This window comes from Diuraphis noxia, unplaced genomic scaffold (assembly GCF_037042655.1).
Source record: "Diuraphis noxia isolate RWA-SAM2 unplaced genomic scaffold, SU_Dnox_SAM2 contig0002, whole genome shotgun sequence".
Taxonomy (NCBI): domain Eukaryota; kingdom Metazoa; phylum Arthropoda; class Insecta; order Hemiptera; family Aphididae; genus Diuraphis; species Diuraphis noxia.
In genome coordinates this window covers 39,544,777-39,561,360 of record NW_028301712.1, presented here as the reverse complement: position 1 = coordinate 39,561,360, position 16,584 = coordinate 39,544,777, and the positions used below count along the sequence as shown (strand labels likewise).

The 16,584-nt window shown below is 24.5% G+C and overlaps 1 protein-coding gene across 2 annotated transcripts in view; it reads right to left on the bottom strand.

Moving 5' to 3' along the window:
• The window catches only part of Dh31-R (Diuretic hormone 31 Receptor), a 171,735-nt gene that overhangs the window by 130,467 nt on the left and 24,684 nt on the right, over positions 1–16,584 (bottom strand). For both annotated transcript variants that reach the window (XM_089220048.1, XM_089220050.1), the window contains exon 2: positions 4,846–5,004. In XM_089220048.1, coding sequence (XP_089076174.1) covers positions 4,846–4,945 — 100 coding nt within the window. In that variant the 5' untranslated portion in view covers positions 4,946–5,004. The remainder of the gene's footprint in view (positions 1–4,845; positions 5,005–16,584) is intronic.

The window sequence follows — 16,584 nt, the reverse complement described above, 5'->3', positions numbered from 1 at the left end:
TTATGGTTATTTCAAAAATTATAAAATACATGCAAAATTGTTTATTTAAAAAAAATAAAAATAAAAATTTAAAAAACAAAAAATACTATTATAATACTATTATACTATTATAAAACCATTACTATAATACCTACCTAATATGTGTTTTTTTATTTATAAACTAAAATAGTTTTAGATATTATGGTCGATAACAAAATCTGAATATAAAATGTCAAAGAGGATCTTGTAATATTGATATCATTGTTGTGATACTCGAAGAAATATTATGACTTATATTTATAAAAGTAATTAAAAAAATGTATATTTATTAGAAATTAAAAATGAAAATAATATTAGTTCTACCTATTCAAAATATTATTTTCTTTTTTTAATCTTTACAAGTAATAAACAATCTGTATCAATAGCTAAATACAATAAGAAAATGCGATAAAAGTTACAATTACTTGGTTATGAGAATTTAGTTGAAAGAAGCCACTCAATGATGACACTTTCTGTTAGTTTGTTAATTAAATTTAATAGATCACGACACCACTTACGCTTCAGATATCTCAGAGGATGGCCAGGTATTGTAAGAGTTGCCAAGTTTCTAGTGCAAAATATTACTAGTTTATACTATCAATATATAGTGTAAGTTTAGAACACAGACTTATTTATAAACATGAAAGTAATGAGGAAAGAATGAGGAAAAAATGATTCGCATTGTTTAAAATTAAATTGAATTTTATAAAATCTACCTATAAAGTTCTTTTTTAATGAACATTATTTAAAAAAATAAAAAAATAAACAATTAAATAAACTTGAATTTTTATTAAGATAGCAAAAAGCGAATGACATTCGTTTATCTTTTTACCCGATGTCAGTAACATAACATTTTTCACAGGCTTAAATAAACGAGCATTACTAAAACTTCTTTTTTTGGCTATATTTTTTCTCATTCAATTCAAAATTAATAATACTCTAAAAATATAGACCTAATTTAATGTATTGTATAATGTAAATATCATGTGCATACTACTCATAAATTATTTTTATGATTAACTGATTAAACTATAAGTATAAAGTATAAATTGAATAAATGTGCCTATGTTAAGTATAACATACCTAAATTTTATAATTTAATAAAATAAAATTGTTAAGTTAATAATCCATTAAATCAGTTGGCGTAAAACCATATTAAATATTTATGAACATTTAGAGTTCAAACATTGATGAATATTATGACTTTTCACTCTAATTATTTTAGTAATGTAATTCTAATTTGAAAAATATTACCCACGAGGACTTGAACCTTATCCTCAGTGTAACTTTAAATAATATTTGCTACACACAATACATTTAGATTAATGTAAAGGTATTTAAACCAGTATACCACTATCCTATTCAGAACGTTATTTTTAAATTATATATTATAACAAGTACGTATACGATATAATTGTATAACAGTTGACAATTATTAAATAACATATGCGATGGTTAAAAAAAAAACAAATTACTAATAAAAAATAAATAAGTTATAGATACATTAATAAATTATAAAATATCCTTTGAACATCTTCGCTTAAAATAATTTTTCGAACCTATGCAATAGTTATCACTTATCAATCAATTATAAATGAAATTGATATAATATATTTCGGTGATTTAATCAATGTTGAGATAGTTTTGAAACCTACAATACAATACGGCAGACAATTAATCTCTTATGTCTACAGTTATTTTTTTAATGATTAATTTTTTTTTTTTTTGCTTAGTCATGCCAGTGATTGTAATTTTTATAATTATCATTACAATTTAATTAATTATTTAACTATGAATATAATTTGATTTTTGATCGAATAATTATTTTATTTTTGTATTACAGTATATTAGATGTTTGAATTATATATTATATAATAGGTACCTATTCAAACTCAATTTCAATGACTTTTATTGCATTCGTAAGTTAGAAAACTTACTTTTTAAACATTGTTTAAATGTTGGGTAAGATTAGGTGGGTTATTTAAATTAACTAATTTTTAGTTCGTTAACTTTTAAATATGAAATTTTTATATTATTTACTTTCTCGATAAAAATTAATAAATATTTTGAACTTATTTTATAATTTTTTGTTTTTTTAATTGTTTGAGGCATCAACCTCTGGGCGAAATGTGATAACAATAAACTAAGAGAAATAAAACATTCGATATTACCATGGCCCAAATCATTTGAGATGTCCAGAAAAGACGAGATAATTCTTGTCCGCCTACGAATAGGCTACACCCGCATGACTCACGAATATCTCATGGCCAAAGAAGACCCTCCATCATGCCTGACGTGTAGAACAACCATTACAGTCAAGCATAATATACTGACAGAATGTCGAAACATTCAGTAAAAGGCGAATTGAACTAAAACCACCTGAGACACTATACGAGATGCTATCACCAACCACGAGACGACCAAAAAACTCCTCAATTTCGTCAACTCAACAGAACTGCGTCAACTGATTTGAATATTAAAATTTTATAATTTTATACAGGAAATTAACAGATCAGTTTAAAATCCTTAGTTTAAGAATATCATTATTTATTTTTAGTATTATTTAGGTACGTAAATAAATTCATAATAATATTAATAGTCGAAAGTATATGAATGTAAAAAACAAACAAAAATAATTAATTTTAAAATTGTTAATTAATAACAAAAAAAATAACTATGCATAGTAACAAATCATGATAAAAACTAAATTTTTTATATTTGAGTATTTTTAAATCAAATTGATGTGATGCCTATAATACCTACAATTATGGATCGTATTTAAATTTAAAGTAATATCGTTGGTATTTTTAATTTAAGCTAGAAAAAATGATAAGTTTTATTTGTTTGATATGTTTTAACTCAAATATCAGCATAGAAAAACGTTAAAAACATTATATAGAAAAACGTGTAAATACACAAAGAATTTAAATTACAATAAATTATATGACTCCTATTTTGATAAAATGTATCAGATGAAAATATTATAAAAAATGTCCAAACGTAAAAAATATTCAACAAAGTAATTGTTATAAAATTAAACTTCTATTTTTTAGTTTTAGATTTTTGATTTAATTTTTAATCGCATAATCAATAATAAAAATATTATATAGAGTGATTCACCAAGAATGCTCACCATAATTTTTATTTTAACAATGAATTTATTCAAACAATGATTATTAAAATTTTTAAATATTCTCAATGAGCATGTTTTAAAATTCTTGTATTTTTTTTTTTTTTTTTTTTTTTTGGCGCAGATATGGCGTAAATATTCGTCTAAAACATATTTTGAAAAATTACAAAACAAAATATAAAAATAAACGTAAAACATAACCTTTTTTCTTGTTATGACCATAAACATTATTGATTTTTAACTCAAATTATAAATTATACTTTCAAAATATAATACTTAAACATATAGGCTTACAGTAATATTTGTGAAATTGAAATTGAACAACACGCTTCATAATTTTAATTTCAACGAATATTCCTCGTGCTACTCTTAAATATTAGGTACGTTGATAAAATTACCATGAATTCATCATAAACATTAATTTTCAGTAATATATATTCAGTGTTTGTTACCACTATAAACGCAACTGATGCAGCCTGAACTCTATAATAAGTATGACCCATCCAATTAGTGACACCCGAAAATCCAAACTATTACTGTGGGCAAGTCGTCTGATTCACCTGTCATCGGTGATAAAAGGTGTTAGTTGTAACAACTATTCTAATTAAATAAGTTAAATTATATAAATAATATTGTGTGAAAATAAACTATTATTTTTTTCAAATGTATTAAATGTACACAAATATGAAAATGCAATATATTATGAGAAAATCTTTTGGAATTTAATTTTGAATTAAAAATAAACCTCTCAAATCGTATGATTTGTAAGTCATATTTTTAGTAAATTCATAATTTGAAAATAAGAACTTACAACACAACAAAAATTATGGATCCCGTGTTTTAAAATTCGGATATTTTCAGTTCAAAATTTTAACACAATAAATCTTCCAGAAAAAAACCATTTCACCTTAAAATAGACTTAGAATTTATAAATTAGATTAATAACAGTTTAAAAGCAATAGTCTTTTGAGAACGCGACAAAGATAAATGTATTCTTTGCAACTCACAAAACACATACCTAGTTTATTATAATTTTAATACATATATACAATTTTAATTATTTGTAGTTTAAGTAATGATTGTGGATTTTATTCACGGACCATAAAGTGTACACTTAAAGATACAAAAAATAATTAGTTATTTTTAGACCAAAATATTTTATTTTCAAATATATTTCTTATATAAAATTAAAAGTTTAACTCAAAACTTATTTCATTTACTGATATATTCTAAAATAAAAGTTACATAAGAAATTGTGTAAGTTAGTGTTATAATTATTATAAAGTTTTAGTAAAACTTCTAGCAATTTCTAAATTATTGTGTATTCATATAAGTCATGTAATTAAATTTGTCTGATGTCATTATAAAAACATGTTACAAACACTCGTAGTATTAATTAATACAGGGTCTTAAAATGCTGAAATCAGATTTTACTTTATAATTAAATGAAAGTGTTCATGTGAGATTAAAAAAGTACCATCACATGACAATAGAGATGATAATTTAAATCCATTTCAAAAATCATATGAAATTTAATGTAGGTTTTTTTGTGATTAAAAATTAGAACATCAACTGTGTAAAATAATAATGCACAAAATATATTTACTTACTACAAAAAACAATATTATTATTCTATATAGTCAATCATTAATTTAGATACTAAATTCAGTTACTTTTATTAACTCATAACGGCTTACTCGGATATGGGTGAGTTGTTTCATTAAGTTTGAGTTCACATTCCAATCGTAAATGGTTTTGAAATTCCGCTGAAATCCCTGTAGGACTTTCTGTTGTCATTTTTCGTTTTGAAGTCAAATCAATCTATGCGTGAACTAGGTATTCTTGGTTTACAACATCTGCAAAATACAAAATTATATTTTTCTTTAAATTTACTACTATGAATTATTTATAAATACCTGCAATGTTTTAACAAAATCTAAATTATTAATAGCTATAAGGCATCACATAATTAAATCATGTCATTAAAATATTGAAAACACGTATAAATGATATACAAATATAGGCATATTTATTTTGTTAAACAACATAATCGTCTGTAATGAATCGTGATATAATCTCCATATTCGTATGATAAAAATTTCCTTTTATACTCCATGGTTTGCTTACTTTTGCATAATACAGCAGAAAATACTGAACAACAAATTAAATAGTTTAAAGTTGATAACTCGATTAAATGACACGTGCAGTCAGCTTATACTGAGTATTAATTCAAAATTTAAAATATTATTATTTAAACAACTGAAACAAATTCATCAGTTTGTTATAAAAAAATCAATACAAATATCAAATAACTATCGACTAAATTTTTATTATTAACCTGTGTTCACTGTATATACATATATAAACTTATATTCTAACTGTACCTATTTCCTATAAGTATAAATATCCATAGAATAAATGCTTAAGGAGCTATCTGTTTTCAAGTAGAAAAATCCCTAAAAATATGTAATATTATACCTACCTTTTAATTGGTTATGTATAACAGAAACAAATGTTCTACAGTAAATAAGGCACTATTTTTGTAATTATAACTTTAAAGTTAATAATGTATTGATATAAATATACATGTAAACATTTAGGTAAATACATAATTATGTAAAACAATTTTCAAATTACAATAAGTATACATTTTCAATACCAAATATAAAAAAAGTAGGTCATAATTTCGGTGGTGGATGTTTGTCAATCGTCCCTTCGGTCCTCGGATAAGATAGTGTAATTTTAATGTATTCGAAAATTTGAATGCAATGATTTCATTCGATAAAAAACGATTCTAAGCGGATGAGGGAATCTTTTTTATTTAATTTTATTCGTTTCTATGGTGATAAACAAAGCATTATAAGAACAGCTTAAGAACGATTTATATAAATAGGTAATTTATATAATTATAATTATAATTTATAATTAGGAATATCATAAAAATGAAAAAATAAAATAAAAGAAAAGAAAAAGCTCAAAAGTCTAAGTCTAACTAATATAATTAGAATACATAGTCACATAAATCATAATGAAAATGAAACAATTGTAAGCAAGAGTAAGTTATTAACTACAAGCCGTAAAAACGTATATGGTATATCTAAACCATATATACGTATCAGCAGAAAATATTGGTTACTGGATGTGACCTTAAACATAGATTATTTCAACAATTAAATACATTGCGTTATATAAATTATTTTCATCATTAGAAAATTCAATAAAATAATTACGGCTTTAAATTCGGTTAACACTTTAATTCACGATGAAATTAATTGTTCACATTCACCACTGATATGCTTCTGGACACTTGTTAGAACTAAATGCTTGCAGTAATTACTCACAGTTACCACTAATCACCAAAAATGTGGTCAATTTTCGTCCGAATTAAAGATAACAATAATAATAACTCAGTTTTCCGTATGAGAGGTTACGGTAATAACAGTGGAAACTTAAATCTTATGTACAAACGATAATCGCTTAAATATTATTCCAGCGCTACAAAAATAAAATACCTAACTACCAATAAAATAAATAATCGATAAGTATATATTATTATATATTATCTAAAAACAGATCCTACAATTGAAGGACAAGTCATAATTTAATATTGGTGAATTTATAGTTCTTTAGAAAAAAAATAATTTCAGTGTGTTAACTTATATTTCTTATTAAGTAATGAATAATTAGCTATTTATATTTATCTCTTTAAATAAAATATATAATTTTTTTTTTTTAAAGAACGTTTATTTTTATTTTTGTTGCTTTTAGATTACTTAATAATTGAGATAAATTAGTATGATATTTATTCTTAATTTATCAATACATATAAATTAATTAAAAACTGATAGTACATAAAATAAAAGAATTTCATGTATATCGACAAAATCGTATATTATTATTTGTATTTATTAGATTTTAAACTTTTTTCACATTTTTAAAGTTATAGCCTTAGATTTGCATTACCAAAAAAAAAAATATATATATAATAATCATTTTCTATTAATAACAAATAATAATGTCAGCCGAATCGTTATAAATTTAAGTAGGTTCAAGTAGCTTCATCTGTGTAAAAAACAATAATCCTTTAGAAAGAGAAGTCTATATTTAGTTCATATTCGTTTGCTTCAAAATTATGATCTTAAAATTAAGTTGTTTTTATTAGAGAATATATGCAATCTATACACAAAAGCATAATAAGAATATGTGCTTTTTAATAGCACCTAGTTTGCTGAAACATTTAAAAACAAATCAATATGTGCTACAAACTACAATGTATTAGAAAAGAACATGAATAGGGTCAGAGAAGAAACCATCCAGTGATCGCACTTCCTTTTGCTTAAATGTATTATTTTTTTATTTACAATTTGTTAAATAATAAATTTTTTACTTACGGAACACAACTGTATACTTACAAAAAAAAAAAAATACTACATAACATACTGCTAAATATTTAAAAAATATATATATTTACATACGTCAATACGCATATTTAACATGAAAAGTGATTCTTTATTATACATATTATGGATATATTACGTTCAGTAAAAAATTAATGTAGATAACTTCTTATAATAAAACAGAAAACATTGTAATCTTATATACCAAGTGTATGACAAATAATAGGTAATTAATAGAGCCCGGAATTATATTCTTTTGCATATTTTTTATGGGTCTATGCAGTCAGACGCAATTACTAATTATAAAGTAAAATATATAATTGAAATAAGTACATGACCTAAACTGCCATATCATATTTTTTAAATTACATTTGTATACACTATAAAATAATGTTAGCACTTCGTACCGAGTTAATAACAAAAATTAATTTATCATCATATTTTCAGTTAAAATCAATGAATTAAGTATATTCAAGTTTGATTAAAACCACAACAGGTGTCAGGTACCTCGTTATACAACTTGTTGCCGCTTTTATTAATTTTAACAGCTATGAGCCAACATGTTACATGTTACATATTACATGTACACTGTACAATGCACCAAGGTGGACAAAGACTTGAATTCTACACGTATGCCTAAACTCAACAAAGTACGATTATAAATTTTTTTCTGTGTGGCTATTGTTTTTACTGCTATTAATCATCTTGGAAAATTCTAATATTCAATAATATGTGAAATAATTAAACTATTACCCAATCGTCTAATTATCTATAAAATAACAAAACATAGTTTGTATTTAGATGTGGGTACAACATTTATAAGCAAAATGCTAAATTTATTCCTTCATAACTTTTATCATATAACATCAAATAGAAATGAAACAGAAATAAAAATAGGTGCCGATGATTATTCTTCGATTACTAGTAAAAATATCACCGTAGGTAACAGAATATTTCAGAATAATGATACAATTGATAAATCAATAAATTATCTTTACTGAACTTCGTTGTACAACTGATAAGCTAAGTATTAATATATGCACAATTATGTTTTATCATTTAATAAATAATTTGAATATCATAAAATATAATATATCTACAATGTTTTTTTGGAAAACCTCAGAAACAATCCATTCAGCACAATCTGATGTGTGTATAGGAATAAGTCAAATAAGGTAAACATATTCTAAAACAAGAAACAAGAGTCACCTCTACATATAGTACATAGTTGCCGTGGTTACAGGCGTTAAATTAATGAGCTATGACCTACCGGATAAAAAGCAGCAATTACAAATAAAGATAGCAACCGAGAAACGAGCCAGTATAAGTGACAAAAATTAATAACAGAGTAGACGTTTTAGTATGTTTAGTATGTTTTGTAGTTAACAAAAAGTACTAGAAATATACAATCTTCAAATTTATTTTACCAAGTATTTATTAAATGAATGTCCTATTATCAATGTACATATTGATTCACCTAGCATGCTAATCCAATTGCTTTAAATAATACAGCTATCCAAAATCTGATCTTTTGAATGCCTACTTAATGACTATATTTTCAAATTCTTAAAATTGATTGTCATAACCACTTAAAAAGTGTACTGTGGAGATACAGTCATTTTATTCAAATGAAAAGGGAGGTTTACTATTTTAAGTTATTAAGTGGATAATTCTCTTGAAAATGTTGATGCATTAAAATCAAAATTCAAACAAGTCATTTTTTTAGTTATCCAAGACAGATAAACCGTCTCCGCTCAGAATCGTTTTTCGTATACAATGATATAATATCATTGGATTCAAATGTAATTCCATCCATTACAGTAACCCACTTGTAACCTACTGTACAGCTGAGCGCATTCACGACTTACCCGCTTTTTATTTATACTTTTTGCCACTCCGTTATAAAAGTTTTTGGTCTAGCCAATTTTGATGTGATTTAAATTTTTTTTTCTGATTTAATAATATTATCAAAATTTTCCAGAAAATTAAGTAAAGTTTGTAGATTTGTTCACAAACTACACTAAAATTATTCAGGAAATATTGATGATAAAATGCATTGTACGCTAATCATTTTTTTTGAATTTACTTACTTACTAAAACAAAAATACGGAGGTATAAAATACCCCATTGTAAAATCAATAATTAGGTATAAAAAACTAATTGATTTATTGGTTAGTTCATTAATCAAAATTCGAATTAATTATTTAATATACGAATCGTAATTAAGTTTACTTGTAAACGAGACATCCTCTATAATAATTCACAATATATAATAACCAAATTAATAATGACATAAGTACTCAATAGAAATACTTCATGATTGTATTATAACAATAGGTATGTTATATTTAGGATGTACCTAAATATACAGAATGCTTGGATTGTTCAATTATATCATTTAAATATTATTTTGATAGATTATGGATGTAATAATAATTGTGTGTTTTTTTATTTATCCGCATTGATAAACTAATTCATAATGAAATTAAATCGGCCCAATTTTAAATTAAATTGTAGAATAAGCGCCATTAGTTTTATGATAAACGTCTAATTTAATATTATAATTTATCTTAATATTATAACTCCTGCAGAAATGTTTACTTATTGTTCATTTTCTAGTCCAATAACCAACAGAGTAAACAGAGTATAAATATAAGTTACAGTTAACAACTTGCTTCTATAATATAAACATCGATAAATTACATACAACTTATCATTACATAAATCGAGATTAGGTATTTAAAAAGTTCATTGCAACTGATAAATAGTTCTGCCAGTTTTAACGGTAAGCATATAAAAGGAGTATCTACATACGCATTATAAAAACGCATCTAGTGTATAGTACTACCTCACTTTTTTCATGCATTTTATTGAGGATATATTTATTATAATTAACTCATGAATAATTATATACAAGATATCGTTTCAAGATCATTAAAATTTATCGACTTTTCACTAACTAGAATTTAATATTACTACTCCAAAAACTGACCGTACACAACAACTTTAATAATCGATGTAATAGTTAATAATATATTTCAACAGTATAGCTGCTTTTAGTGAACCCTGATGTCACAGCCGCTTTGCGATAAACTATTTGAATATTATGTCCATTTAATGACTGATGATTAGATAAAAGTGACGGGCGAATCCCTGTGACTCTAACTACCTATAAGGCAACATTTGAAAGTGATATACCGTAATAAGTTATGTACCTATTGAAAAACAACAAACTAAGCGAGAAATATAATCATTTTGACACATTCAACTGCACAGTTTATTTGCAACACACCAACTTACAAACGAGTCGAGTTTAAATCGAATAGCTAGTGATTTATCTACATAAAATATACCAAGGGACCAACTTCTTGATTAATATAAATGATATAAGTGAAAAATATTAGGTCTAAAAACATCCTGATCCCACTTAAAATAAATGATGTTAATCAATATGAAGTTTTCGTCATAATTAGTTGAATAGCAATTTAAATAAATAATATTGCGATGTATTAAAATTACTAAATGTATTTTTTCTTATATACTTAAATAGCTAGAATATAAATGAATTATAGAATAGTATAATAGTATTATATACTAATGCCTACTATATTATATAATTTACCATCATTATACGAAATATGTATTTGTATTATATAAATGAAATATAATGAGTATAACGTGTTAATAAACACTATAAATTAAAAATCATAATTCTTATTAAGGTATGAAGTTATTTTATTTATTTTAAATACAAAAGGTGTTTAAGTTACAACATACATATTTTAATGTTTTACAAAAGTTATTCACACTGGATTTATTCCCAACAATAATATAACAAAAGTTCGATCAACATTTCAAACTAATAAAAGTTTCTGCACAAAACATATGGTATTTATGAAAGAAAAATAGAAATATCTGTTAACGTATTACAGTGTTATGAAATCTGCGATTGATTGAAAAGTATGCAACTTAAAAAAAGAATAGTTTATTGATTATCGTTACTTATTATTGGTATCCAAGAAAAAAGGATGGTTCACTTTATAAATAAATATAACTTTCTTGATCTAGTGTCAAATGAAAAAATTCACAAAAATCAATTACATAAAGCTTTATTAATTTATATGAAAAAAAAATAATAATAAAATAACGTACCGTGTTTGATACAACATTAATCATTTCACTATTTTGAAATATTTTCCTCAAAACAATTTTATTGTCTTAATATATTTGTAAGACACATAGGTATTATGCATTTTTAATCAACAATTAATTATGTCAATATTTAATTACATTTTCAAAACTTACATACGAGTATTTAAAATATAAAATATAATTAGACATATCTATGTAGGTAGTACATTTTTATCCATACTGATCTGATATTTTTTTAATTGTAAATATCTAACAAATTGTAAACTCATAGGGTAGCAACAGTCCTCATTCTTTTTTTCTTTCTTATCAATGTTTGTCTGTTCATGCATAATTCAAATTTGTATTTCAATTTTTTTTTTATGCTGCAAATAGCAGCCTATCCTTTTTGGCTTTTCATGTTTTTAAAAGAAAAATAATATTATAGCTTCATAAAATATTATTATGTTTCATGTTAAGATAATAGGTTAAGTGAAGTAACAAGAAGAAAAAGGAATAAAAAAAAAAATTGTCTATGTTGTATTCTAACAACAATTTAAGAAAACCATAATTTAGTAAAATTTCATCAACAGTATACAATCTATATTTTAAAATTTTAAAACCTTTTAATCGCCATATTATATTGAATGCTTTGCTATGTATTTATGACTGTATTTCAATTGTATGACTACTATAAGTGAAATAAAATATACCTAGTATACTATTTGGCAATTTTGTGTAGGTATCTATTAATCTATGTAATTCCAACTTTTTATCGCATGGTTATTATTTTTTTGGTAAAATATTGATGACCATAAGTACTTACTATTATAACTTGTCTAATTTTTTATAAAAATTATATTTTGAAGTTCAAATTTTGACAACATTTTCTAGATTCTTTATAAGTTGTCCGTACAGAGTTATGAAAATTCCAAAAACACAATTGCCCATTTTTTTAGACATTCAAAAAGTTAAAATTTTGATGGAATTAGATATTTAACGTATTATAACGATTTATCTTCTAACGGTTTTAGTCATTGTGTTGTATTTCAAAAAATATTGATCGTACTTGAAACTTCTTCTCATCATCTAGGTATTTATAATTATTTTCTGTACACAAATAAATTTTTAAAATACGTAATTTAGACTAACACTGAAAACCTATAGCTTCAAATATATTCACGATTTCCATCATTCTATAGTATGCGGCATTCGCCTTAAATTTTAAAGTTAATTACTTGAGCGATGTATGATATTATTAATATGATATAATGTTATAAAATATTTTAAAATATTATAATTCAAATTTTTTTGGTAAAAATGAATTCAATATACCACAAGATATTACTAATAGAAAAAATAGTAGCATAAATAAAATATATAATAGACATGTAGAGGCTGAATTTATATTGGTAGTAACAGTACATTAATATAAACATTTTTTTTTTCATTCTATAACTTTAAGAATAGGTAATCAACTATCAATTATTATAGCTCATTATAGAATGGTATATATTTCCAATTTTTAATAAAATACGACAAAGGTTTCGTAAACTTTCACTAACATGTTTTGTTAGGTAATTGGAAATTTTAGGGGGCCTTGATAGGTATCCATGCACCTCTTCTATCGCTATGTTTAGACACAGATACAGGGGCTTTCCTAATGGATTTTTTTTTTTAGAAGATAAAGATAGCCATTTGCTAAGTGAATTTTTTTTTTTAATTAATTATCCCGCGGCAACTTAGGCCATTGGGAAGTGGTTGGTACTGTAGATTTATGGAACGGTAGGTGTGTTACACGTGGGTGAGTTTTGCAGAATTTTTATTGGGGCACCCGTAGGTTTCTGCCATGCCCCGGAGTGGGGGATGGCGGCACTTTTTCTCCAGACACCGTGAATTTCCCGGAGAGAAATGTCACCCGATGGTCGAGGATCGAACCCGGTCCGGCTGAGCCACAGCCGACGCGTTAGACCGTTCGGCCACCTTGTCCCCCTTAAGTGAATTATTTATAGGTTTGACTGATATAATGGAGCGTTATATGCTTTTCTTATTTATGCGTTAAGTGGAGTATGCTTGAATAGGGTTCCAGAGTACTAACCCCCCCCCCTCTGAAATGTCTTCCTTCTACTTTTTCTATCTTACCTACCACCATAATCAATACACAGAGTAGATTAACTGTTAGTCATTTTTATCAGATATAAATTGAATTGTAAAATGACCATAACAACGATAATAGTTTTAGTTTTTTTCGACTGATTAAGGACATTTTTAAACATTTACCATAATCTTCATACCACGTACCATCGATTATAACCAGATGTTATAACCATAGACTAATTCTTTAATTTGTTTAAACCAATTAAGCAACCAGTTAAGCAAAAAATAATGTAAATAGAGATTAACCATTTAAAATCAACATAGGGTAAATTCTGACCGAACTGAAAATCCTGAGTACGCTACTGTATAGATTCAATTATTCCTTTCTATTCATCAAGTAATACAAATAACCAATATACATTTTAAATAGTTTTTACTCAGTAACCATATTTAGTTTTGTATTAAATTTGTTAATAAGAATTGTATTTATTATAAATACAAAATATAAATATTATAGGTTTAAAATTATTTTTAATCAACATCAACTATTATTTTTTATTTTTTTATTGGATTAAAATTATTATACAGCTATCGAAAATAATATATGCTTTTAATTTTATATTAATAATAATGCCTTACCTAAATAGCTGGTTAAAAGTTATTAGAAAATAATAAACCAAGGATGCAAATATTTTTTTAAATATATTCATTACATGTCTGAAAATGTAAAAAAAAAAATCACTTTAAGGTAAGCACGCAAAATTATCTTTAGCACCTTAGGGGTCGTTAAGTCCATCCTCGTGGTCGTCGTTGTTGTATAAGAGTATATTTCAAGCACTCGTAAAATTCTCATGACACCAAAAAGGTACCATACAGGTTCTCTCCAATCCCTTCTATCTTGACATCGAACCTTTTTAATGGCTCAATTTTATCCGCGCGAAAAAGGTAAAATCTATTATTTTCTATGCGGTTTATATAAAATAAAGAACCCGGTTAAAATCTCATATTATACATCAAACCAGATTAGTATTGGAAGATATTAGTGATATTACCAGAAACTTATTAAAGTGACAATTAAATTACAAATGTAAATACAACATTTAATTTATGATTTAATATTAAGGCAAACAAAGTTTATTTTGTAATATTAATAAAAAACAATCAATTAATGAATAATTATTATAGTAAGTACATCTCAAAAACTTAAGACTTGTAATCCTTGAAATTGAATATCTATATTGACGTATGATATTTTAATATATTTTACATGATAATATAATTAAAACATATTTCCAATTGTTAAGATGTTGAATTAGTGTCCAATTACTTGTATAAACATATTTCAATATAAATACTAATAATCGCTTAAATTAACAATAAATTATAAAATGATATATTACTCATTATTATATTATCATATTATCATAGTCAGTAATTTCCTTAATTGATTATTTAAGAAATAGGTTTATTTGTTTAATAGATCTCTGAACCATTATTTTTATTATATTGAACAATAATTAATAAGAAATGTTTTCAGGAAAAAAAAATTAAGTACCAGTCAGCTAAGCGTATTTATCAAATAAAAAACACAATCTCAAAAGAAAATATTTGAACACTAGGATTAGACTAACAAAAAATATCTAAAAATAACGATGAATGTAGGTACCTACATATTACCTTACACCAATATTGTGTTAAATGCTATAAGTTAAAATTTTTTACTAAATTATTTCATTTAAACAAATTGGATTCTGAGCAAACTGATTATAAATGATTGTAAAAAGATGTGTGTTTTTTAATTTAATTTTTTTGTGTATCTGTGTACACATAAACTTAATCTAGTTTGTGAACTAGGGACATCAACATTTAGAACTCACCGTAGTTTTCAAAAGTTTAGGATCTTTGAATTCTGAAACTGTTTCCATGTCATATTTGCATTAACAATAATGCAATTTTCAAACAAAATTAGAGTAGGTACATATTATAATTGTAATTAAATAAAAAAGCTTTTAATAAAATGTTATTATTTAATATTTTAATACTTTACAAAGAATTTTATAAGTTTTTTAAATTTTTTTTAATGCTTTTGTTTGAATATTATAATACATCAATTATGGTAATGGAAATTAAAAAAATAATAATATAATTAACGAAAAATTAGTCAAATAATAAAATATAACAAAAATATTAGGCATAGCAATTTGTATAACATAATATTCTAGTTCACAATGCCAACAGTTTCCACTCGTTCCTGATTTTTTAACAAGAAACAAAAAAAAAACCAAAATGCCAGCCTAAGTAATAAATAATGAATTTAATTTAATATAATTTAAAGAGGAGGTGGCATTTAAGAAGTTAGAAGGGATTATGATTAGGTGAGATTAACTAAAAAGAGGGGAAAATAAAAAAATAATAATTTTGAAAATCAGAGAGAGAAAAACAATCAAACACTGTAATATAATACAATACATATTATAATCAATAGTTGAATGAACGATTGCTAGTAGTTATTAAATTTAAGAAATATCAAACTATGTTAATACTTATATATAGACATAAGCAAGTAACTATGTTTTCTGTATTATATTTCATATAATATAATTGTCCAATGTCAGGTGTTAAATATATGAAACATATTAGCACTGCCGATGTATACGCCTTAATATGCAGATTTAACCGATGTACATCGGGGTACTCAGTGTCCATGTGCATTCTTTATTATATAAAACATTGTCAAAAACAACTGTATGCAATATTTGAAGTAAATCTACATAATAGTTAGTCAGTTAAAAATGTAATTAAAATCAAATCAAT